Genomic DNA, 27268 nt, shown 5'->3' on the forward strand with positions numbered 1-27268 from the left:
TAGCATTTTGTCGTAGTTCCCTTAGACTATCTTTTAAAAAAGAAAGAAACTTTTGCAGAACAAGTTAAAATTCCACTTATTATTGCTGTGGAAGAATTTACACCAAAACTCAATGACTTTAAACCAGCACTTTTGTGTTATAAAGATTAAGAAGGTAAATCTGCAGCTTGCGTGCTACATTGCTTCAGTTGCGCCTGACTCTTTGTGACCCCATGGACGATAGCCCGCCAGGCTCCTCTGTCCATGGGATTTTCCCCAAAATACTGGAGTGGGTAGCCACGCCCTTCTCCAGAGGATCTTCCTGACCCAGGGATCGAACCCGCGTCTCCTGCATTGCAGGCAGATTCTTTACTGTTACTGTCACCTGGGAAACCCAAACCTGCAGCTTACCTATAAATAATCCTCAGCTTGGCTTATTAAAATTGGAGTGTAATTGATCTGCAGTGATGTGTTAGTCTCAGGTGTATAGCAAAATGATTCGGTTATACATACATTTCTATTTTTATTTTTCAATTCTTTTCGTTATAGTTTATTACAAGATATTTACTATAGCTTCTTGTGTCATACAGTAAATCCTCGCTGTTTATTTTAAAAGACACTTTTTTGTACTTGCAGATTCCGTGCGTCAGGGAGTCAGAGCACACACAGCAGGGAATGGTCATCCCTGGCCTCCAAGTGGGAGTCTCCAAGGCTTCCTAGTCCATTCTTCACAGTTGTCCTATATCTGGGCATCCATGTGACTGTCCCCTTGTATCCCTCGCTTTCTAAAACCTAATCACAGGAAGCCGTGCAGATGCAGCCTTAGGACACAGGGTTGTCAGCGCTCTCGTTATTACTCATCAAGCTGGGTTAGAATGGAGCCGGCATTAGTAAAGCAGCAAGTTCACTCCATTTAGTTATCCTACCCTCTCTAATACTTTCTCCTCATTAGTAATAAGTGCGTGCAAAGTCCCTCAGTCGTGTCCGACTCTTTGCACACCTGTGGACTGTAGCCCATCTGACTCCTCTGTCCGTGGGATTCTCCAGGCAAGAATACTAGAGTGGGTTGCCATTTCCTGCTCCAGGGGATCTTCCCAACCCAGGGATTGAACCTAATAAGTACTTATATTCTACTTAATGTCACAGAGTTTAAGCTCTATTCACATTTATTCCCTGAGGTGAAACTTCGTGAAAATAAAACCTGATAAGAACCTTAAGACTCACCTTCATATTTTGTATGAATCAAATAGAGTACTCAATGATAAAATGCTTTAGAAGCCGTAGAGAGCTGTTAAGATGCCCATTGCTATTGAGACCCGTGGTCCGATTTCCCAGTGAGCTGGCTTCGCGTTGCAGCCCGGCCCCACGCTTCATCCTGTATCTCTTTGGTGACCCTGCTTTTCCTTCCGCCTCATGTCTCTGTGTCCAAGTACAACCAGATCTTCGAGGCCCGGCTCCAGCCCTGCCTCGGCCAAAACCCTGGGCTGGCACGTACCCCAGCCCGGACTGTTTCTCTCCTGGCTCTGTGCTGGCATCGCGCTCTGTGCTTCTCTTGTGGGATTTCAACACATTCCACCTTGTATTCTGTTTCCCATGCTGCATCACCAGTGCTCAGCTGGGAGCTTCGAGCAAACCGGAGCCCACGCCCCTCTCCCTTCTCACTTGCGAGACAGCACGCCTGGCACCAGCAGCCTCCTGCACAAAACTTCTCACCGCGCTGGGGCGGCTCTTGGGCGGCCAGAGTCCAGGCTCTGGCCGCGCCTTCGGTGTGGCCGTATCTGGCCGGACAGGGGACTGTCTCCCGGCTTGTCCAAAGTCACCCTCGGTCCCCCGTTCAGCAAGAGGATGCTGGCCTCTGAGAGGGGTGTTGCCTGGGCCTCTCCCCATCCTGGGACCGTGGGGCTCGTCCGTGGGGGTTGTGCTTTCCAGTTTGGAGCAGCTGTGGATCAAGAAGAGACACAAGGAAGACGAAAGACTTGGCAGAAGCAGGGCCATTCAGGGCTTTTCCGGGACGGGTGCCAGCCTCCGGTTTAAGCGTGAGGTAATTAAAATATATGAAAGGGTGTCTTGTCTCCAGCTTCACTTGAAAGCTCTGCAGTGACAGTGACGGGAACATCTACGCCTCCCAGGGGCACCGGGAAGGACAGGCCGAGCGGGCGCACGCTGTTTTCTGCGTGGCTCCCTTTGGAAGCCGGGTACCTATCGTGGTCCCAAGTGGGTAGATGGATGGCACCTCGAGAAGTCCATGTGGTCGCCTTACACTTGGTGGCAGAATCTCTCTCCAGAAACTGACCAGACCAGACCTGGACCTTTGACGTGGCGTCAAGCAGGGACTCCCAAGCAACCAGACCTGCGTTAGAGCCGCCAACCCGCACACGGCGCCTTGGAAATGCCCTTCAACAACAGAAGAAGTGCAGTCCTAGCAAGGGTCTATTTCCCTGTGACTTGGCCTAGTCTGAGTCAATGAAAAGACATAAATGGTCACGGTGACACTCTAGAACCTTCCTTCCTTTGTAAAACAAGAAGAAAAGAAAGCAAGTGAAGTCGCTCAGTCGTGTCCGACTCTTTGCAACCCCATGGACTGTAGCCTACCAGGCTCCTCCGCCCATGGGATTTTCCAGGCAGGGGTTCTGGAGTGGATTGCTATTTCCTTCTCCAGGGGATCTTCCCAACCCAGGGATCAAACCCAGGTCTTCCACATTGCGGGCAGATGCTTTACCATCTGAAATTGTAAAACCAAGCCGCATAGCTCTCGTACGCAACAGACTGTACTCCCTGCCCCCTTCCCACTGCAAAGCAATTAGTTCTAAGAGCAATAGAAACTGCTAGAGTAATGCTTGATGAGGGAAAAAAAAAAAAAAGCACATTGGTACAATGCCAGCATTGTTTTAATGTTATTCCAGTAGCAGAAAATTTTGCTGTAAGCGTGAGGCAGTTTTCAGTTGGTAAAAATATGATGGAAATAGCTCTCCTACTGAAGAGATGGCTTAATAAATTCTTACTGTCCTTTAATCCCTAAATCATGTCTAACTCTTTGTGACCCCATAGACTGTAGCCCACCAGGCTCCTCTGTTCATGGGATTTCCCAGGCAAGACTACCTGCCACTTGGCAGCTCCAGGCAACTTAAGACTTTGGGAAATACATTGTTGTATGTGTGTATTTCCCAAAATAGTGTGTGCACACACACACTAGAAATACTGTTCAGAGTAGTACAGATTACAAAGTTTGTTCTGCGCTTCGGGTCAAATAATTACAAACTCTGCAGTCACAACAGAATAACACTTGCAAAGCAGTGCTCTCCAGGTGGAATTTAATGAATAATCCTATTGTTTTCCAACTTGCCTGAAGCGCTGTCCTAAAAATCCCGGCCCAGACTCTCCTGACATGAAGCGTTTTCTCAAGCCTCTTTTCCTGATTCTAAACAATTGGAAATGTTATGAAAATAACTCTATTGTCAAATCCCACAGATTCTTGATCTCAAATATAAACCACCAAGAGAACAAAAAAACAAACAGAGTTAGCACAAGACACAGATGGAGGAAAAAGCCATCTGCTGATGCTGCTGAGAAGGCTTAATTTTGGTGCAAAGATATGTTTTCAAATTTTATTGAAGTATAGTCGATTGATGAAGTTGTGCTTCAGTTATCCATATACATATTCTTTTCATATTCTTTTCCATTATGATTTACCACAGAATATTGAATATAATTCCTTGTGCTGTATGGTAAGACCTTGTTGTTTGCATCTGCTAACCCCCAACTCCCAGTCCTTCCTTCCCCCTCTCTGGCAACCACAGTCTGTTCTCTATATCTTTTAAGTTTACTTCTGTTTCATAGATATGTTCTTTTGTGTCTATTTTCATAGATTCCATATAAGTGACATCATATGGTATTTGTCTTTCTCTGTCTCACATACTTCCCTTAGTATGTGAGTATGATCATCTTAGTATGATAATCTCTAGGTCTATCCATGTTGCTGCAAATGGCATTATTTCATTTTTATGGCTAATATTCCATTATACACACACACACACACATCTTTATCCATTCATCTGTTGATGGATATTTAAGTTGTTTCAATGTCTTGGCTACTGTAAACAGAGTTACTATGAACATAAGGGTGCAGGTATCTTTTTGAATTAGAGTTTTCAATTAGATATATACCCAGCAGTGAGGTTATTGGGTCATATGATGTATTTTTACGTTTTTCAGGAACCTTCATAGTGTTCTCCATAGTGGCTGCACCCATTTACATTCTTACCAACAATGTAGGAGGGTCCCCTTTGCTCCACACCCTCTGCAGTATTTGTTATTTGTAGGCTTTTTAATGATGGCCAGTCCGACGGATGTGAGGTGGTACCTCATTGTAGTTTTGATTTATGCTTTTTAATACTTAGCAATGAGGAGCATCTTTTCATGTGCCTATGGCCATCTTTCTTTGGAGAAATGTCTATTTAGATGTTGTGCCTATTTTTCGATTGGGTTGTTTGGTTTTTTGTTATTGAATTGTAGGAGCTGTTTGCATATTTTGGAAAGTAATCCCTTGTCGGTTGCGTCATTTGCAAATATTTTATCCCAGGCTGTACATAAGATGTCTTTTCATTTTGCTTATGGTTTCCTTTGATGTGCAAACCTTTTAAGTTTGAATAGGTTCCATTTGTATACTTTTGCTATTATTTCTATTGCCTTGGGAGGCTGACCTAGGAAAGCACTGCTATGATTTATGTCAGAGAAAGTTTGCTTATATTCTCTTCTAGGAGTTTTATGGTGTCTTATCTTACACTTAAGTCTTTAAGCCATTTCAAGTTTATTTCTGTGTATGCTGTGAGGATGTGTTATAGCCTCCATGATTTACATGTAGCTGTCCAACTTTCCCAACACCACCTGCTGAAGAGACTGCCTTTCCCCCATTGTATATTCTTTGGCGCAAAGCTTTTTTTTTTTTTTTTTGGTTTGAGTCCGTTTACCATTTCTAAACTTTGTGGTCATTTATTGACTTTTGCTGACAGTAACTTCTGCTTTTCTTATTGATTTATATAATGTTCTGTTTCTCCTCTAAACCTTCTCACTCTATGTTGTTTCTTTCCTAATCTAATAGAAATTACTTTGCTGTTATGAGTCACCTGGTGTTTCTGACACTCATTCCATGTTCAGAGGACAGAAAATAGCAGAACGTGGAAGCATAGACCTTCCAAACTATCTGTTCAGTGTCCTGAGTTTTGATGTGAGCATGAAACGAAGGTTCCAAAAATTCTAGAATGAAGTGTCAAAGTCAGAAAGATGTGATAGGGTTAGAACATGGCTTTTTTATAATTTATTTATTTTTTACTGAAGGATAATTGCTTTACAGAGAACATGGCTTAATATTCATAGCAAAATCAATGATTTTTTAGAAGATTAAAAAAGATAAGCATTAAAGTGGGAAAATACCAAAGATTTCCTTTCTGTAAGCCAGTTTTTATACTCTGGAGAAGTAGATTTGTATGTGGCACTATTGCTGGTATTTCTTTAGCTTGGCTGCCTATGTCATGAGAGTGAGTTCTATTAGAAAATATGGTCTTTGGCAGACTTTAAAAGGTGTACATGGTACTCTATGTTCTGACTAGATTATGAAAATCTTTGGTAATGGTTGTTTCCAAGAGGAGAAACAGTGTTTGCAACACACAAACTGAAATCTAGTAAGATGTGATGGGTCTTCTTAATCCTAGAATTCCTCTTCAAGCCATGCCTGATGGACTGTAATATATATCAGGAAGTCCTTGACATCTCAAGATGGCAGATTTTGAAAATTTCTGTGTCAAATCCTCACATGGGAGGTGGGGGCAGGGGAGTCTGTCTTTCTCTGCAAAGGACAGAGAAGATCATGTGTTTATTTTCCTATAAGGGATGGTTAAACTCATTGTGGGATTTATTATTGTTATTATTTTTAGTAGTTTTCCTCTGTCTGTTTCACCCAACCTACAATCAGATGGCTTATAAATCCTTCCTGTAGGTTCCATAACATCTTACAGTCCAGAAAACTGCCAAATATCTATGTCTGTATTTGAGGACAATTTCTAGTAGCAAAATACCTCCTGGTACCGTTTTCAAAATGCCAACTACATAAGGTAGAACTACTTCTTGCACCTGTAAAAGTCCCCACGTCTTGTTTCATGATAAGCTAATTTGACACCTTCCTTTCCCCAAACCGAAGAATCACAAAAAGGCAGCTACATGTTTGTTATTAGTTTTAAACATTATCCTGTTTCTAAGGATACCTTCTGTGTGTTTTGTTTGGCCCTCTGTACTTATAATGATCAAATAGTGAGCTCATTTTTGTTACTAATTGTTGTATGTTTCAAATACAAATCAACCCCCGGTGAATAACTGCAGTTAGAGTCCTAATAAGAATCAAGGAGTTCTGAACTTGTTTCTGATTTGTATCTCGTTGTTTATTACCTGCCCTCACAAACATATCTGACCTGTATATGCAGACTATGTCATCTGTTTTTCTTTTCCCATTGTGCCGTCTGGACAGCTTTGTCTCCAAAATGCTGAGTCATTTTAGTGTGTTTATGATGTCCTTTTAAATGTCTCTACATTTCCTAATTATTACAGAGAACTATTATCATGTGAGGGATAAAAAATCAACTCCAAGAAGAACCTCTGATCACTCTAATTAACAATGAGGCTAATATAAACAGATCCTGCATTTTATTTTCTTAAAAACTGGGATTGAAACACTTCGTTGGAAAAAAATTAATTTCTCTGGAATGTGCTCATGTATGTTTATTTTAGGGGTCTGCATAAGAATTTTACAAAAGAAACTGCAACCTACATAAATTAGCAGGCTGCTTTACCTAATATTTTTCAAAATTTGTTTTGTAATAAGTTGGCATATGAGAAGGTTAACAAAGGAACTGGAATATTTTTTTAAATTATAATTTAATCTTTCATCCCCAAATCTCTACATTTTGCTTGCTATGACTTGATTATATTTCAAAACTCAGCTTTTGCATTTCTTTTTTAGAGTAAGGCTTTCAGTGTATTTCTATAATGGTGAAAAATTTAAAACTACCTACTCTCTTTTCCGGTATAAAGAATAGGTTTAATATTTATGGTCTAATAATAGGTTTAATAATTATTATCACATATGCAATAGACTAAATGTAACCGTTTATAGTGATGGTATGGAAAAGAGATTCACAAACTCACAAATCCCATGCAGACTGTGTAGAATAGTAGAAGAACAAAGAACAAATAAAATAGTAGATGAATATAACCTTATCTTTTAAAAACACATGTGTGTATATAAATATGTGCATGGGTAAAAGTATAGAAAAATATTCATTATAGAGTGGAATTGCAGGTGATTACGGGAGATAGTGAAGGGCAGGGAATCCTGGTGTCCTGCAGTTCATAGGGTGACAAAGATTCTGACACGACTTAGCAACTGAACAAAACCAACAATAGCTGGTTGTTTTTCTTCTAATTTATATACATTCGCCATGTTGCTTAAATAAAAAATAGTTTTTAAAAAGTATGGGCAACGATTTTTTTTTAAAACAGTCATTTTATTTTTCAGATTTTTTAATTTGATAATACAGAATGATAGTGTTGCAGTAAATGAGTTTGCTGCTGCTACTGCGAAGTCGCTTCAGTCGTGTCTGACTCTGTGCGACCCCATAGACGGCAGTCCAGCAGGCTCCCCCGTCCCTGGGATTCCCCAGGCAAGAACACTGGAGTGGGTTGCCATTTCCTTCTCCAATGCATGAAAGTGAAAAGTGAAAGTGAAGTCGCTCAGTCGTGTCCAACTCTTAGCGATCCCATGGACTGCAGCCTACCAGGCTCCTCCATCCATGGGGTTCTCCAGGAAAGAGTACTGGAGTGGGGTGCCATTGTCTTCTCCCATAAATGAATTTATGAATCCCAAAACAAGGACCTCTAGTAGGAGAAGTAACAAGTGCACCTTAGAGACAAAGAAAATTATGGTATTAGGACTTTTCTAGAAAGTTCAAGATATGTGGTCACAGTTAAGGTATGTGACTTCTGGAGCTAACTGAAATAGATTTTTATGAAGGATCTGGTAGCTAGGGTGTCTCCAATCCAAGGAGTGCGTTTTATCTAGGTCTTGAAGAAGTAAGCAGTGGAATTTTTATCTGACAGAGAAGAGATGGGAAAATGGTGTTCCAGACAGAGAAAACAGCTGGATGCCCACAAAGGTAAAAATAACTGAAATATGGGTGAACAGGCCAGTGCAGCCAAGAGTGATGGGTGATAAGATTGGAAAATGTGTTGAGGTGCTATGGGAAGAGTTTGAAAGCTGTAATAAAAAGCCTGCACTTTCTTCTCTAAAAAGTGAGAAGCTATTAAAGATTTTAATCAAAGGAGGGATCATCTCATTTCCAAGGCACTGCTCCCTAATACCACATGTAGGACCTATTATTATTCTAAGGTAGATTATTATTTTAGTGATATCTCATAAAGACACATGCTGAGCAGACCCATTTTGGGAGGCCTCTGTCTTGAAGCTTGAACATCAAGTATTGGTGTTATGTATGGTTAATATCGGGGCTTCCCAGGTGGCACAGTGTTAAAAAACCCACCTGCCAATGCAGGAGATTTGGGTTCGATCCCTGGGTCGGGACGACCCCCTGGAGGAGGAAATGGCAACCCATTCCAGTATTCTCGCCTGAAGAATTCCATGGACAGAGGAGCCTGGTGGGCTACAGTCCATGGGATCGCAAAGAGTCAAGACGTGACTGAGCAACTGAGCACTCATGAACATGGTTAATATCACAGAGCAGGGTATCTGAGAAGTCAGCTCATCACCAACACCCAAGGCTGGTCCTGGTCTCCAGGACAGAGAATACTGGCAAAAATATGAGTCAGATATTGTGCGCCACTTTAAATGAACAGTGTTTTAGGGAATTTAGATGGGTATAGTATCTCAAACACTAATAGTTAAAAGTTATCCTGTTACCAAACCAAACTTGAACCAACAATAAAGCTAGTCTATTCACACAGGATTGTGGTGAAGGAAAGAATGATGTCTATTGCAGCTTATGTTCAAAAGATCCAAATCCCCTGATGGCTTTCAGAGAAGGTCTTTAAAGGCAAGGTGAGGACGAGGGTCACCAGGTGCATGACACGCTCACACATATTCTTCTGATTGATTGATGGTGAGGTCAAAAGGTGGTATTTCTGGAGTCACGATCATCAACCTTCTGGTTTCAACAGGTCTGTGGTCTTCAAGGGCTTCCCAGGTGGCACTAGTGGTAAAGAACCCACCTGTCAATGCAGGAGATGCAAGAGACGCGGGTTTGATCCTTGGATCAGGAAGATCTCCTGGAGAAGGGAATGGCAACCCACTCCAGTATTCTTGTCTGGAAAATCCCATGGGCCGAGGAGCCTGGTGGTCTATAATCCATGGGGTCCCAAAAGAGTTGGACACAACTTAGTGACTAAACAATAATAACAAAGGGGGAAATTAAATTGAAATGAAGTCGTTTGAGTGGGCCCTGATCCAGATGACTGATGACCTTGTTAGATGGAGATCAGGACACAGACACACATAGAGAGGAAGGCCCTGTAAAGACACAGCGAGAAGATGGCTGTCTTCAAGCTAAGAAGAGAGGCCTCAGAAGAAACTAACTCTGTTGACACCTTAATCTCAGACTTCTGGCCTCCAAAATGTAAGAAGATATATTTCTGTTGCTTAAAGCCATACTTTGTCATGGCAACCCCAGCAAACAAATACACTGTCTGTCCTTGGTGGTCTTTAGCTCGTTGATGCATTGCTCCAATCTCTCCCTATGTCTTCCCAAGGTGTGTCCCCCTTGCTGCAATGTGCATGTCTGTGTCCCTGCCTCCTCTTCTTATAAGGACAGCAGTCATTACATCAGGGCCCACCCTGAGCCAGTATGACCTCATCTTAACTAATTACATCTGCAAAGACCCTATCTCCAAATAAAGTCATTTTCTGAGGTTCCAGATTGACATCAACTGGGTGAGGGCTGGGGGACACTAGACAACCCAGCACACAATGTGAAAATTAACTACCCCTCAGCAGGCATGTAACTTGTATACCTATAACCTCCGTGCCTACCCAGGGTTTTCAAACTCACCTGCTTGTTAGACTAGATTCTGATTTAATTGGTCTGGAGCAGAGCTTAGGCTTGTTTTCACTTATTCTAAGTAATTTTAACAAGCAGTCAGTGTTGAAAACTACATTTTAAAACCATTCATTATAGTATTTATTATCATCATCACAAAATTAAAAGATACTTGTTCCTTGGAAGAAAAGCTATGACAAACCTAGACAACATAATAAAAAGCAGAGACATCACTTTGCCAACAAAGGTCCTTCTAGTCAAAGCTATGGTTTTTCCAGTAGTCATGTATGGATGTGAGAGTTGGACCATAAAGAAAGCTGAGCATTGAAGAATTGATGCTTTCAAACTGTGGTGTTGGAGAAGACTCTTGAGAGTCCCTTGGACTGCAAGGAGATCCAACCAGTCCATCCTAAAGGAGATGAGTCCTGAATATTCATTGGAAGGACTGATGCTGAAGCTGAAACTCCAATACTTTGGCCACCTGATGCAAAGAACTGACTCATTTGAAAAGACCCTGATGCTGGGAAAGATTGAGGGCAGGAGGAGAAGGGGACAACAGAGAATGAAATGGTTCGATGGCGTCACTGACTCTATGAACATGAGTTTGAGCAAACTCCGAGAGATAGTGAAAGACAGGGAGGCCTGGCGTGCTGCAGTCCATGGGATCACAAAGAGTTGGTCACAACTTAGTACACTGAGCAACAGCAACAACCATTGTCAGATCGCTAACCATAAGGTAGTTGGGAACATTTATTGGGTATTTAATGTCTCGAGCATTATACTAAGTACTTTACATATATTATCTGAGTGACAGCATCAGGCCAGTTCTGGTGCTCATTTTATAGACAGGGACCCAGAGGGGTTAAAGACGATAAGAAGGGTTTTCCCGGTGGCTCGGTGGTGGAGAATCCACCCGCCAATGCAGGAGCCACAGGTTTGATCCTTGATCCAGGAAGATGCCACGTGCCACAGAACAGCTAAGCCCATGCATGACAACTATTGAGCCTGTGCTCTTGACCCCTGGAGCCACAACTCTGAGCTCAAACGCAGCGACTACTGAAGCCTCGGGCCCTCCAGCCGGTGCTCCGCAACAAGAGAAGCCACTGCAATGAGAAGCCCGCGCACCGCAACTCGAGAATAGCCCCTGCTCTCCGCAACTAGAGAAAACCCCATGCGGCAACGGAGACCCAGCACAGCCAAAAATAAAAATGAATAAATTTATATATTTTTTTAAAAAGACATTAAGAAAATTGCCAAGGGACACAAAGTCAGGAGGGGTCGATCAAGATGCCTGGGCTGACTCCAGAGCCACGGCGCCTCTGTTCTTGGGTCTGTACAGATTCAGAGCCAGTCAGCTTTCTCTTGTCCTCAGACAGTCTCAGTTCTTTAGAGAAATCGTAAACATTTTCGGATGAGTAATTGCTTGTGTTCGCTACAAAGAAATAAAACGGGTTGAACATCTGAAGTTTGAAGGTGAGTCACGAAGGTCTTAATAAATAATGAGGCATTATTATTATCCAAGTAAATGTAGCTTTCTCCTTTCTTCCAGTTTCACAAGCTCAGACAGAAAGCTGTGCATTTAAAGGACATCTGTCCCTTCTATTTCCAAGTTTGTTTCCTTGACTATATATGAAAAGCAAAAGTCGTTCAGTCGTGTCCGACTCTTTGCGACCCCATGGACTATACAGTCCGTGGACTTCTCTAGGCTAGAATACTGGAGTGTGTAGCCTTTCCCTTCTTCAGGGGATCTTCCCGACCCAGGAATAGAACCAGGGTCTCCTGCATTGCAGGCGGATTCTTTACCAGCTGAGTTACCAGGGAAGCTTCTATATATATATGAAAGTGTGACTATTATTGACCTTGGAGAGCACCTGTAGAACAAGTGACACCCTGTAAACCTCGCGTCAGACCGTGGTGCCACTTTACACCAGTGATCGCCTGCTCTAGGCGACTGTTGCAGACTCTTGGGTTTCTTGTCTCTGGGTCTTGCTGTCCTCTCCCTGGACTCTTCCTCTATCCTTTAGATCTTTCTCCTCCTTTGTTATGAGCGCTCTTGAGGCCTCTGGTTTTCTGAGTAAGAAACTCTGTCCCATTGCCACCTGCCCCACTGGGGGCATAGACACAGGTGATCATTCAGCTTGAAGTCTGAGCCCGCCACCCTCTCGCTGCAGGCAGATCTGAGCCTCACTGGCACGTGTGCTTTGGTCGCTGTGCCTAGGTTGCCCATCGCCCGGCTCAAACACCCTTCTTTCCCCTTTGTTTCCCTTCTAAACGCAGCTCATTATTGAAGGCTTTGTTTATGTCCCACTTTCTCCATGAATCTAATTGCTCTGGATTCCCACCAGTCATGTCTTTCTCTGGGGCCCTCTTGCATTTAGTCAGTCCCATGCAGTTTAAATCTCAGTTGCCCTGTGTTTGCTTCCCATAAGCTACCCTGGCTCCTGGTGGCTCAGTGGTAAAGAATCTGCCTGCCAATACAGGAGACCCAGGTTTGATCCCTGGGTTGGGAAGATCCCCTGGAGAAGGTAATGGCAACCCACTCTAGTGTTCTTGCTGGGAAATCCCATGGACAGAGGAGCCTGGTGGGCTACAGCCCATGGGCTCTCAAAAGAGTCAAACATATCTTAGCAACTCAACAACAGCTCTGAGCCATGTAATAAGCTCCCCAGGGAGGCAGAAACGAAGCCTGAGCTGGTATTCCTCCTGGCCTCATCTGTGGGATGCCAGCACACCACTGGAAGCTTTAAATACTTATGATCCGTTTCCATACCTACAGCTCATCATGATGGCTCACACAGATCAGAAAAGCAGGAAAATTTTGGTATACCCAAATAATACCCAAATAATGCTATCAGATCATGTTAAAGAAATTTTCATTAAAACTAGTATTAATAATGACATGCTTCCCCCTCATGGAGATCCAACCCAAATAATTTTCTTTGTGATTGCAGTGTTTTTAAAATATTTATTTGTTTGGCTGCTCCAGGTCTTAGTTGCATCATATGGAATCCTTGGTCTTTGTTGCAGCGTGCAGGATCTTTTTAGTTGCCACGTGCAAGCTCTTATTTGCAGCGTGTGGGATCTAGTTCCCCAACCAGGGGTCAAACCCACGACTTCTATGTTGGGAGTGCAGAGTCTTAACCACTGGGTTACCAGGGAAGCCCCTAAGATTACAATATTTTAAGCCATTAACAGGCTCTGTGATGGCAGCTTGTTGATTAGAAATGGAATCCATCCATGGGGTCAATGTGTGACTGGCCAATGCTAAATGTAGCCAGAGGTAACCCACATCCGGTGGTCAAACCAAGGGCGTACATGATGTTATTAACACTGATGAAGCATTTGTTGGCTGTTGAGTTTTAACTGAGAGCTAATGCGGAATGGCTCAATTTACAACACATCCTGAGAAAATCAAAGCCGAGGCACTCGGAGCTTATCATTCAATTCCAGCGACTTCTCTTTCTCCCACAACAATACAGAGAATGAATAGTTTTTCATGGCTGTGGCTGGAGTCAAATACTGTGATGTCCTCTCAACTTAGACTCTCTTATGTGAGAGTTTGTTCAAGAGGACTGAACAGCACATCTATGGAAAAGTCAGCTGCCGGCCATCAGGGGTCACTCCCTGTGGCTTCAGGAGCAGGCAAGCCCCCTCCTGAACTCCTGTCTTTTGCATCCCTGCATTATTTTCACCTTACACCTTTGTGTATTGAAGATATTCTGTTGCCCTTGTTCTAAGGATAATTTAGACGTCAAAACTTGAGCATATATCTGATGATGACCTGATTCAGCATTTTATCACTACAACTCAAGCTGACATAATGTCTGTTTGGATTTTAACATCTAGGAAAAGCTAAGAAAAGCACTTGGTTGGAAGCCCTTTGAAACGAACTAATTAGGCTAGAGTTGTGCTTTCTGCAAATGAAATGATGAGATCCTTCCAGAATTCCACAAACAGTTGTTTGAATCCTTATCTGATTGGCTTTCTGCTCATGCCAAGGGGAGTAATTTTCCTTGCATAGAAATGAGTTGAAATTTAAATAAAAGTTACTTTAAAGGAAAATTAACAGGATGGGTACAATGGATTTGTGAGCATTTAAAAACAATTTTAAATGTGTAAAAAGGAGATGCTTCACTTGTTCTTCATAGATTGCCTTAGGACAGACATAAATGTTTGTGACTTTGATTCATACTTAGTTAGGTCTGACAGGAGATGTGTTTTAGGTCTCCCTGGGAACTACAACAAAATTTTAGTACTTTTTTTCAGGAAAAAGTCCTTAGCCTATAACATTCATTGGCTTCAGTGCCTGCCAACCACTCTTTAGGCACAAGACCATCTCAGGCCCAGAGCTGTTTGGGCAGCAGACAGCGAGCTCAGACCTGACCATGACACACACGCCCCAGGAGGCAGGGGTCTGCCTCCCAACTGGGTGAGCAAGAGTTAAAACCAAGCCCTTCAGTCTTGTGACTGCAGTCTGTTCCCTGTGCTGGAGACCTAAGTGTGTGTGTGTGTGTGTGTACTCGTGTGCACATGCATTTCTTTCCAGGTATGTAATTTGTTTAAATTAATTCACTTTATGCTTTTGAAGGGTTTCCCTTGTAGCTCAGTTGTTAGAGAATCTGCCTGCAGTGCAGGAGACCCGGGTTCGATCCCCTGAAGAAGGAAATGGCAACCCACTCCAGTATCCTTGTCTGGAAAATCTCATGGACAGAGGAGCCTGGTGGGCTGCGGTCCATGGGGTCGCAAAGAGTTGGCCATGACTGAGCGACTGATACACACACACACGCTTTTGAAAGATAGCAGGCTCCCAGTCATTAAAAAAAAAAAAGAAAAGAAACCAGGTATATAAAGCAGGAAGGGGTTGGGGGAAAAAAAAGAGATGTGGATTTGAGTTGTTTTGGAAAAGCCAGAGAAGCAAGGAGGGGACAGCTCCTGCAGACCCCCTGCCCTGCTCCTCAGCATCTCAGAGCCTGCGGGCCTGTCGCTTCGCCCCGTGTGGCCGGGGAGCGGTTAGAAGCACTGTGACGCTCAGTCGCTCCGTCGTGTCTGACTCTTTGCGACCCCATGGACTGTAGCCCACCAGGCTGCTCTGTCCCTGGCAGTCTCCAGGCAAGAATGCTGCAGGGGGTTGCATGCCCTCCTCCAGGGATCTAGTACTGCTCGTTGTCCTTGCTACAGTTGCAGCCAGCGTTGCCGCCACCGCCTCCCTCCTCCTTCTCATCCTGCACCAGCGCCCCCTACTGGCAGAACCTAACCGGGCCCTGCTGGCCCAGGATTCTGAGAATGGTAGTTTGCACTCCCCCAACAGAAGATGAGACGGTCGGATGGTATCAATGACTCCATGGACATGAGTCTGAGCAAGCTCTGGGAGTTGGTGATGGACAGGGAAGCCTGGCGTGCTTCAGTCCTTGGGGTCACAAAGAGTCGGACAGGACTGAACCGAACTGAACATCTGTAATACAGAGCAAAGCATAGAAGATGCTCCATATGTGGTCCAGATGGTATCATAGTGCTTTACAAACTAAGTTATCATAGCACATTAACCACTTAAACTTTTAAATTAATTTTATTGTCATAGGAAATATGGGAAAAGCTTTTTAGATAGCTCCTCTTATGTGAGAGTTAAAAATGTCATCAATTTTATATTAAAGAATTTTTGTGTCTATTTAAAAAGTATTTAGAGGCATCTTAATTCACACAATTCAAAAGGAGCTAAATATGTTCATTAAAAGGACTGGAGAAACATTCCTATACCTACGGCTAATCCAGGTGTCTGAAGCTCAGCTGGAGGAAGCAGCTTCTACTATTTGGGAGTTTACATTTGACATTGGCTGATATCAGCATATTTTCTGAGTCAGAATGTTTTCTCTGGCAGTTAAATCTCCTATTTGATTTCTGAGATTTTACATACTTTAATTCTAGTTGAATTCTTTACATGCTTAATTCCAATGAGAAATTATTTCAGATGAATAATCACCTGCAAGTTTACTTAAAATGAAATTGTTGTGCCGTAAAAAACCATCATCTATATTAATGATACATCCCTTTTAAGTTACAACTACTATCCATAGATGTGTATCTTCTTACTTCTTTGGGCTTCCCTGGTGACTCAGATAGTAAAGAATCTGCCTGCAATGCAGGAGACCTGAGTTCAATTCCTGGGTCGGAATATCCCCTGGAAAAGGGGATGGCAACCCACTCCAGTATTCTTGCCTGGAGAATTCCATGGACAGAGGAGCCAGAGGGGCTGTAGTCCACTGGGTCGCAAAGAGTCAGACATGAGAATCTTACTTTTTTAGTCTTCATCAATCTTTTCGGTAGCTCTATGAAGTGGGCCAGCTACTACTGCCCCGAGTCTTCTTTTTTCCAGCTTCTTTTTTTGCAGCCATACTTAACCGGTTTAAGTGGTTAAAGTGCTATGATAACTTAGTTTCTAAAGCACTATGATGCCACCTGGATCACACATTGAACATCTTCTATGCTTTGTTCTGTATCTCAGAGGTTGGAGGAGTGCAAGCTACAATTCTCAGCTTCCAGCTTCTTTTTTCCAACTTTTTTTCCAGCTATATTGGTCGACAGGTCATATATTAGCTGTGGGACCGAGACAAGAATTCAGGTTCTATAAATAAATATTGCAGCTTGCTTATGAATATGTATCTATCAGACCACTCACAATTCTTATCCCAATAACATTGATTTTCGTGTCACACTAGAGCAATGCTCTTCGTGTTGGGGCAAGCATGCCGTTTGGAGGTGTGCAGAGATGGTCATGTGGTGGGGGGTCTGGATTCTTCAAAAGCAATCAGCTCTCAGAGCCTCAGCTCACACATGTCCAAAGTGGTGTCGAGGATATGTAGTTGATGAGGATACAGATCTTTTCTTAACGTCCTCCCCCTTTGCGAAAGGACTCCTATCTCTCTCCTGTCTTACTAAGATGTACTGACCTGGAGTTTTAAAACCTGTGGGGAACCAGTGGGACAATTTGGAATACTGGTAAGGAAGTAACTAGGAAAGAAAGCAAATGACCTGAATGATTTGATTGAACACCTTTTTATGAGCTTGGTGGTTCCCATTTCTTTTCTGACAACAAGACTGTGGGAGTCTTTTTTTTTTTTTTTTGACTGTGGGAGTCTTAAATGGCATGTTGGTTGATAGAAAAGTTAAACATGAGTTTATTGATGGATTGTTCTGTGAATCTTGGCGTTGAGAAAGAAGCAATAGAACCGGGTAACAATCCTGTAACAAAACTCTCTCCATTCCCATTACTTTATTTATACAGATAAGTTTTCTTGGCACATAAGTTTATAAAAATGAAAAATCAGGAATAGAATTGATGTTGAACCCTAGCTCATTCTAGTAATAAACAATCTTGAACCACAGATTACATGAGCTAGCTGGAAAACCCCGAGCTTTCTTAACCTTGTTCTAGAAACAGGGAGGTGCATTTCCAATAAAATTTTACTCCAGATAGTACTTGTTTTTCAAGATTCATCTTATCTTACATTCTTATATCATGTTCTAAAAGTAACTAGAATATAACCCAATCGGAAAGGATTCTAATATTTAGAAACATTGTCTCAGGACAAAAGTTAATTAAATGTCAATTTATATACATAACACAATATTTTCTACATAAAATATTAGGATATATCCATGTGTGAATGAAACTAAGAATTCAAAGAGGAAAAAGACTGGGGTCAAATTTTAGACTCTTGCAGAACTTGTTTTCACCGGATTATGGTAGTTGTCATGGCTATGGTACTCTACTGGATACAGTTGGGAGAATGATTTTAAAATGTCAGCATTTATAGTGTACGGAAAACTACATCGATGGCAGATAGTGAAACTGATAAAGAAGACACATGTCACCGTAAAAGCACCTATGTGGTACACTTAAGAGTTTTTAAGGATCGTGCGAGCAAAAATGTTCAAGGATACAAAAGATCAGGTGTCTTGAGGAGGAGCGTTGCCACGGGTCTCTCACGGGTTTTCTTTGTCTTCCAGTTTGACCTCGTGTGTGTCAATGCTTGGATGCTGGATCTCACACAAGCCATCCTGAACCTGGGCTTCCTGGCCGGGGCGTTCACCTTGGGCTATGCAGCGGACAGGTAGGCATGGGTGAGACAGCCACTTCACGTCTAGAAGATGATGTGTACCTGTGCAGAGGGAGATGTTTCGTGTTGACTATTAGGAAGCTATGCTTTCTACATTTGGAAAAGAGTCTTCATGCCCCCAGTCATGATACTGAACACTTATTTGGTTGGACTCATTCTTTCCTTCTTCTTAAACTGCATCTCCTTACCCCTTGAAGTGTACAACCCACTGGGGCCTCTCCACTTGGGTCTGAAGACATCTGAGAGCGAACATAGACCAGCAAGGCAGTGACTTCGTGTCTGGGCCTAGAGCTGGCTTGGCTGGACGCTCTGGAGGTGATTCCACGTGCTTCAGTAACTCCCTAGTTGTGGTTTGATTTGATTTAGTCATAAAGTCAGCCCCTTACAAATTTGTTTCATTCAATTAAAAAAAAAATTGTATTTCATTCTACCAGTCAAAAACTTGGCAAAAAGAGTTTTCCAAAAACCATGAAAAGAATTTTATCTCTTATTGAACATCCATCAGTATAAGCCAGTTAATGGCAGACACACTTGACTTATTCAAGACAGTCATTCTCTGTTCAAAATGTTTCAGACATTATTATTGGTTATTGTAGTCCTGTGTAACTACTCATTTATCTCAATTCTAACTATGAAAATGCTTCTGGTGCTTAGGACAGGGACAAGAAAGCTCTGGCCCTTGACCTTATCTGGCTTACTGTCCAACACTTGCTAGCATGTCTGAAGGTGGAATCAGAAGGAAAAAGGGACAGAAAGAAGCCAAAACGGTCACTCCAGCCCAGGAGGGTCTCTTACAGAGCTGCCGACAGCAATTAATTAGCGAATTCCAACAAAACACCCCAAATCCTGTAGGCAGTTGATGGTCGTTGTTTGACCAGACCAGGACTTCAAAATGGGTGGAACCTTTGGTTTCTGCCCCTTCCTCTTCTTCTTTATCTCGAGCACTCCCCCAGCCCTCCTCTGGGCCTGGTGCTGTTTCCCTCTCTTTTATGTGTCTTTCCTACTTTCTACTTCCAGCCTTTTTGATTCCTCTTTGCTTCCTTAATCCTCTCCCGTCCCCCACATCATTCTCTCTCTTGGTTGGCTGCCATTTGGGTTTGCGTTACGGGATTTCAATGTGTATTCCTTTCATTTTGCTGTTTCTCTCTCTAATTTAAATATTAGGTTTTGCTTCTGCGCGTTTCTCTTTGACAGTCAGTAAAGGTGTCTTCAAACTACAGTAAATCAGCTACTGAGAGCAGGTGGGCTTTTCCTACTTGCATTCCAGGAGGGGCTGGGCACCTGACCTCAGACGTGACCTGGTGCCCTGGGGAGGAAGGCAGAGTCGTGCGTGTTGCTTGGCCCCACCTAAGGGCTGACCGTCTTTCAACTGCTTCAGTCTCATATTCTTGAAGGAAAGGACAGGAAACAATGGAGTAGGTCACCTATCTGCAAGTGGCTTCCCAGGTAGCTCAGTGATAAAGAATCTGCCTGCCAATGCAAGAGAGGCAGGTTTGATCCCTGTTCAAGAAGATCCACTGGAGGATCCAGTATTCTTGCCTGGGAAATCCCCTGGACAGAGGAGCTTGGCGGGCTACAGTCCATGGAGTTTCAAAGAGTCAGACATGACTTAGTGACTGAGCAAGCACACATCCAAATTCCTGGCCCATCATAGGTTCCTCTTATATTAATGGAAATACTATTATATATCCAGGGCATTTCTAATCCAAGGTTTGAAAATGGTGCGGCTTAAATGAAAAGCCAATGCATACACTAATGGCGGATACCTGGATGCTCAACACGCAGGACTCTGTCTTCCTTGTCCCTGGGAAGTATTTCTGACCTGAGTATTCTTGCCTGGGAAATCCCATGGACAGAGGAGCCTGGCGGGCTACTGTCTGCAGGGTCACAAAAGAGTCAGACACAATTTAGCAACTAAACAGCAACATATCTGTGGGAGGACAGTAGGAAAGGCAGAGAGTGAATTTAAAACCCCAGGTAAACCGAGACCACTTCTGTCTCTACTGTGAAGCAAGAAACTGTGTTAACTTGATGGAAATTGCTACGGAAATTCACCCGCAGTTGCATGCCTGGTATATGGTTGAGCCAAGATTGAAGGCCAGGCCTTTTGGCTGTCATGACCATTTCGGCTACTTTCTGTGCCTCTCTCCTTCTGACTCCACCCGGGGAAATGCTAGGAAGTGTCCAAGCTGCCACCAGGGAGGTCGTATGCAAGAAAACGCTGTGGATGAGCACCTGGAGAGATGGGGAAGCTTATCTCCTTGGAAACTGCAGTCCCAAAGGATGCCTTCTGTGCTTTAAACTTCATAATGTCATTTCAGAGGCATATGTTTTTATTTGCCCTGGTTTTGCTATAAAACAAGACGTAGCACTTTCCGTAACCCTTGACGTGATGATCAGGAACTTCTAGGGGACAAAAGTTCTGCACTTGAAGTTCTTTTAACAACACTTACAAGGATAGTCTTCTCATGGTGTTGGAAAAAACGTTTAAGGTAATCTCTTCCTCTCTGATTCCCAAAAAGGTACGGCCGAATAGTCATTTACTTGCTATCGTGTTTCGGTGTTGGCGTCACTGGCGTCGTGGTGGCGTTTGCCCCCAATTTCCCCGTGTTTGTGATCTTCCGCTTCCTACAAGGCGTGTTTGGAAAGGGGACATGGATGACCTGCTACGTGATCGGTAAGACCTGGCTTCGTCTCCTTGTCTGTTTGAGAACCAGGGTTTGGGGATGAGAAGTGCCACTGCTCAGCCTTCCTCCGGCAAGTCTGGTGACGCTTCACTCCTTCAGCAGAGGTTACTCCTACAACATAGGAGGGTGAGGGACAAGCCGCTGAGTCTTTAGAAGTTAAAATTCCCACCACTGTGTTTGGTATATATTATGTATATATTTGAAAACCAAATAGGGAACATCACAAAAAACTGGGGCAAACCATTTTCTAGCACTTTCTAGCCATACTGCAGTCACATGCTTTCTTGCTTTGCCTTCTTTTTTCTTTTTTTCATGTATCTTTGGTTGCACTGGGTCTGCGTGGCTATGCACGGGCCGCTCGGAGTTGCGGTGCACAGCTTCTGTTCACGGCGGCTTCTTTTGTTGCAGAGCATGGGCTCCGGGGAGCTTGGGCTTCAGTGGTTGCAGCACATGGACTCGGCAGTTACAGCTCGTGGGTGGCAGAGCGCAGGCTCAGAAGTTGTGGCCCACAGACTTAGTTGCTCCATGGCATGGGGGACCTTTCCAGACCAGGGATTGAACCGGTGTTCCCTGCGTTGGCAGGCAGATTCTTAACCACTGGACAACCAGGGAAGCCTTTGCTTTGCTTTCTCAGAGATGAATTTTTATAAAAATTTCAGTAGTTCCTTGAAACATTTTTAAAGCATTTTCCATGTATTTCTAGGACACCGTGTGAGCTAACATTGCTGTGCTCTCAAATATTATTCCTTCGATTCTATTCCTTCCACACAAGTGGAGCACTTTTTACCATGCAGGAGATATGACCTGAACACGGGGGCTTCACTTGTAAACCTTTGCTATCTTCTATACCCAGAAAGATGGGCTTCTGATTGGAAAGCGAAGAAAAACTTCTCTTCGCTCCTTGCTCCTGTTCCTGGAGAAGGTCCTGGATGTTCTCTTTCCAGTTGTGTCTGGGATGGGCACTTTCTCAGAGTCATGGTGGATTTGTGACCAGGGAAACGTGAAGCCTCTTCTTGGATTATCACTCCAGACCTGTGTGCTTCCACTCTCTCCTGTTACTGCCAGACGATCCCTCTTTGGGGTGCCCACTTTGGGGATCTTTCAAATCTTTTTAGTGATGGGGAAGCAGAGAGCTGGGGGCCCTAATGGTTGATGGCTGGTGTAGGTGGGGTAACTTCTATGAAGTGTTTTTAAGGAGACGTCAGTCTCGGTGAGTTTTCCTGGCTGTGTTCTTAGGACAGCAGTGAGGGAGCATACCCCAGGATGATCGGAATGGAATTAGGGGCAGATAGAAACCAATAGATTCCACGCGGTGCAAAGCAGGCGCTGCAGGAGAGGCGGATTCGATCCCTGGGTCGGGAAGATCCCCTGGGGAAGGATATAGCAACCCACTTCAGTATTCTTGCCTGGGAAATCCCATGCACAGAGGAGCCTGGTGGGCTACTGTCCATGAGGGTGCAAAAGAGCCAGACACAGCTGAGTGACTGAGCATGCACCAGGTTTGACCAGAGGGCTTGGGAGCACAGTGAACTTACAGTGTCCTAGTGATGCTGGTGGATGGACGTAACAGGTGTGATGTCTGTGTTTCTGTGTTTGTTTAGAGCTGATACTGAGCTTCTCTAACCTCTGTGTTTGTTTTCCCTCAGTGACTGAAATAGTAGGTTCAAAGCAAAGAAGGATTGTGGGAATAGTGATTCAAATGTTCTTCACCCTTGGAATCATAATTCTTCCTGGAATTGCCTACTTTATCCCCAATTGGCAAGGAATCCAGCTAGCCATCACACTACCCAACTTTCTCTTCCTCCTTTACTACTGGTAATTTGATTTTGGTCATTATCATGTTTATTCTTACTCAACCGACACGTAGAATGTACGCTTCTAAACAAACATGGACATGAAGGCAATTACGGAGATGTCTAACATCTCCAGAATGGCTATGGGCTTTGAGAATTTCTAGAGAATTTTCAGAGGTTATTTATTGATTGATTTTTGACTAATTCTTATTATTAAATTATAAAATTTCAGAACACATTTAAAATAGAGTATTAATTATGTTTTATTATTTTGTAACATTTTTATGAAAACCACAAGGCAACAGACTGTACCTCCCAGTATTTCAACATGCAATTTAAATGCAGTGAACAAGATTGCTTCTCTGTATATTTTACTAAGCAAATTAATGTTACTCAGGAATTCTCAGGGGAACAAGAAAATGTTAAGAACCTCAGAAAATTAAATTATCAGAAAATTATGGGTGTAGGCATTTGATTCTTGTTAGAGTGAACATATTTTAATTATTCCTCTAATTTAATTTTAATATATGAGCAAATCAGTTTATATAAATTAGGTTCCTAACCTTTTCCTAAATGCTCATTAAATCCCAGTTCTTTTCTTCTATGTAATTGAGGATGTGTATTCTAATATAGCCTTCTTGCAAGAGCAATGTAATATTGATTTATTTTGTCATGAGCAATGATTCAGTTGTCAAGCGAGCATTTTTTCCCTTTCAGTATAAGCTTGCAAAGGTAATCTACATTTCAGAGAACTAATTCTAAGCTCTCAGAATCTTCTATACGTGCATCTAATTGTAAGATCCATTTTGAATGAAACTCAAGTCATAAACTTTTGAAATTCACAAGCATAACTCAAAAAAGACTTCTTCTCATTAGGGTTGTTCCTGAATCTCCCCGCTGGCTGATTACTCGGAAGAAAGGAGATAAAGCCTTAAAAATTCTGAGGAGCATTGCCAAATGCAATGGGAAATACCTCTCACCAAATTACTCAGAGGTAATTTTACATATTACTGGTAACAAGTATTGTTAAAGTGTGTGAATTTCAATTTCTCACACACATATTATCAAACATCTGACTAATCATTGACAGTTTGACTTTAAAAAAAAAACCTTGGGAAGAATCATAGAAGTAATTGCAGAGTAGTAATAGCATTATAGCTGAAGTGAATTGGTCATTTAGTCCATATTTTATTAGTTGTACCAAATTACTAGACCTCATAGTAATTAACCATTCATTCACCTTACTCACACAAACTATAAATCTTTTCTTAACATTCAATTTTAGTCTAAAGTTTTGTTTTTAAATTTAGTCTTGCAAATATTATCTATGTCAAGCAGAGCTTGGACAAAGATGTCCTGTTTCAACCTTTAGACTTACACATGCTAGACAGTCTGCCCTCCCTCCCATCTTTCGTTCCATCCTTCCATCATTCCTTCCTCCAGCAAAGGTGTTTTGGATGCCTCTGTATCACTGCACTGAGAGAAAAGAGGGGTGATGGATTAAAAGCTCATTCTTGGAAGATTCTCAATATGCTGTTGATATATATATATATATATACACACACATATATTTGAAGCAATGCCTGAATAATTAGAGAGTAGCATCTAAAAAAAAGATAGAATTTTGCTTTAGCTGCAAAAACTAAGTGAATGCACCATAACAGAAGGATTACTATAAGAGAATATTTAAGAAGAATTTTCAATATTACTATTATTCATATTGTTTTCTTTTGTAGCATTCAGTTTGTTTAGTTAGAAAAGTTCTGATAAAAGTGGGTTTTGTGGGTTTTATTGTCAACTCCCTAGCTTCGTAGCTCCCTAGAGCCTGGTCAGGTGCATTTGGATTTCTGCCTCCTTTCACTCTTACGTTAAGCGGGCTCTGTGATTTACAAAGATTTCAGCGGACCAGTTGTCACTGTTGGAAGCAGATTCATGATGAATTGGGTTGGCCAAAAAGTTCACCTTTCAGACCAACCGCAATGAACTTCTTGGCTAACCCAGTACCTTGAGGTTTGTTGTTTAGCTGCTCAGCTGTGTCAGACTCTTTGAGACCTTATGAACTGTAACCCGCCAGGCTCCTCTGTCTGTGGGATTTTCCAAGCAATAGTACTGGAGTGGTTGCCATTTCCCTCTCCAGGGGATCTTCCTGACCCATGGATCCACCCTGTGTCTCCTGCATTGGCAGGTGGGTTCTCTACCTCTGAGACACCTGAGACACTCACCTTGAGGTTTACAGATCGTAAAATACATGGTAAAGAGGAAACATGTCTGTTGACTATGAAGACTAGTCAATCCTTGTCGTTGTTTGAGCACATTTGAGCTGTGCTTTTAGGGGAAAAGCCATCCTCCTGCCTCTCAATTTGTAGTGGTCAAGCGAGCTGTCAGGCTCCACAGCTGGATCAAATGTATGATACTTTGTACTCAGTTTTAGCGGCCAAATGAGTATTTTTTCTATTCATGCAATGAGTACCTTGAAGGTATTGCACATGACATCCCAGAGTATAAGATCTAAGTCAAGGTTTTAAGAGTATAGAAAAATATCATGTCCCAACGGCTTATGAAGGGATGCCGCATTAACCAGTCACGTCACGTGTTATCATGAGTCTTTCTGAGAGGCCCGAAGATGGTTCACAAGAACAGCTGCTGTTCCACATCCTATGGGTGTCCAGCCCAATGCCCACTGACTCGCTTTGAGTTCATGAGCAGGATAGCAATCATTTCAGCAGGGAGATACTTAAACATGCTACATGGTTTTAATTGTGAAAGATCATGAACTGTAGGTTTGGTGACTTCCAAGACACTGGAACTCTAGTTTTTGCAGTTAGATGATTTCCATTTAAAAGTCAATTTTGAATTAAACTTCAGTTTCTCTGGAGAATTTACTCCAGCATCCTGGCTACCATTGTAGGCTTAGGATCCTAGTTACTGATCATTCTGGTTGATAAGCCTCTTTGGTCTTTTAATCTGTAGGTTCACTTTTGCTTTTCTAGCAACTTTGGGGGTGGAGAATGCTAGGGTTGAGATCTTAGTTTCCAGACCAGAGACTGAACCCAAGTCCACCTCCTTGGAAGGGAGATTCTTAACCACTGGACCACCAGGGAAGTCCCTTGTTCTTTTCACATTGCTGAATTGGTTGCCTACATTCTCAAAGAGTAATCAATGCATTGTGGATTATGGGGTTTTTCTAAGCCTGCTTATGATTCCTGGATTTATACATACTATGTCTGTTTCAGTCTTTTGTTTTTGTTATTATCCTTATTGGTGCTCAAATCGCCCCTGTCTTTGGATGAATAAGGCTCATCTTCCTTGGTTCCTGATTCTGTCTGCCACACTTTCAGTAGTTTCTGAATGCTTCCTTGCTCGTTAGCATCATGAGATTTTCCAAGCTTGTCTTGTAATCTCCAATCTTGTGCTTGTAATCACCTGCTGATCAAAGGGTGCTTCAATTTTTTAAACAAATGTCTTCAAACTGATCCTGTCCATCTCCAACCTTTAAAAATTTTTACAACATAAGCCAAAAGGCAAAGTATTATCTTTAAAAAGGAAAAGAATTTTACATTTCAGTTTAAAATACATTACTATAGCTGAATTCAGTCAAATTATAGGCCAAACCATCATGGTTTTTTTTTTTTAATTTCAGAGATCTTAATGTTTCAACAAAGCAGGATAATACACAAAATGTCTCTTTCATTACTCAAAAATACTGGATAATAGTGCAGACATTTGATTTGAACTCCAACACCAGCATCAAAGCAGGATCCCATTATATTTTCTGAGTGAGAGAGAAGGCTGTCAGTTACTCACATTGTGGTGACTCAGATGATTGTCACCCATGTCAATGTTAGGGTCACCTTGAAACCTTATGTTCACATAATCACTTCACACCTTCAAAAACATTTCATTGCTTTAGCTGGTATCCCTGGATAGAATACCATCAAAGCACCCATGCCCACTTTTCACAGAACCTCTCTTCTTCGGTAAATCCTGACTTTTGGAAGGAGTTATTACCGTGTAAGTGACCTTATCCTCCAAGACCTGTCCAATTCCCACCTCATCCTAGGGGTGGACATTCAAGGTTGCAGTGAAGCTAGAATGAATTAGAAAGACTCTTCTGGGATGCAAAGCTAGCAGCTGTACCTTCCTAGCCTCACAAGAGCCTCAGCTACCTCCCAACCCTAGCCTGTTCCATCCCTGGAACCTGGTCTATTTTAGGCTTGAAAAGCAGAAGTGGTAGGGGACCAGTTCATAGCAGAACCTATAAAGGCATCGTGAGTTTCTGACCTCTCTCTTGCCTTTCCATCTGCTGCAAGACCAGCACATCCCAAACTGGAGCTGTTCCTTCAGCGTGGGTCCAGAATGAGAAGAGCTATAAGGTGAAACAGCTGACCTAGGGCCGAGATATGGAATGTGGCCAAGAGATCATTGTTTCCTCAGTAAAAACTGTTGTCGGCTAAATGTGTCTCAGTATGCTACAGAAATTTGAGGGTGTTTGTTTCTGCCATCAAAGCTAACTAATGTAGCTGATCATAACAGTACTGGCTCAACTGCGAGAGTGGAGTTTGGTGACCCAACACATTTTTGGCTATCAAGATAACACTGGA

General features: G+C 42.6%; 1 protein-coding gene across 3 annotated transcripts in view; it reads left to right on the plus strand.

Moving 5' to 3' along the window:
* The window catches only part of SLC22A3 (solute carrier family 22 member 3), a 93881-nt gene that overhangs the window by 17215 nt on the left and 49398 nt on the right, over nucleotides 1-27268 (plus strand). For 2 of the 3 annotated variants that reach the window (XR_006337987.1, XM_043888363.1), the window contains exons 2-5: nucleotides 18078-18181; nucleotides 20710-20864; nucleotides 22521-22689; nucleotides 23544-23661. Coding sequence is in view for 2 of the 3 variants with exons in the window: in XM_043888363.1 (XP_043744298.1) it covers nucleotides 18078-18181; nucleotides 20710-20864; nucleotides 22521-22689; nucleotides 23544-23661 (546 nt within the window). In the remaining variant the exon portion in view is untranslated. The remainder of the gene's footprint in view (nucleotides 1-18077; nucleotides 18182-20709; nucleotides 20865-22520; nucleotides 22690-23543; nucleotides 23662-27268) is intronic. The other variant, XM_043888364.1, reaches the window with a different exon arrangement.

The sequence above is a fragment of the Cervus elaphus genome, chromosome 26 (genome assembly GCF_910594005.1).
Source record: "Cervus elaphus chromosome 26, mCerEla1.1, whole genome shotgun sequence".
NCBI lineage: Eukaryota > Metazoa > Chordata > Mammalia > Artiodactyla > Cervidae > Cervus > Cervus elaphus.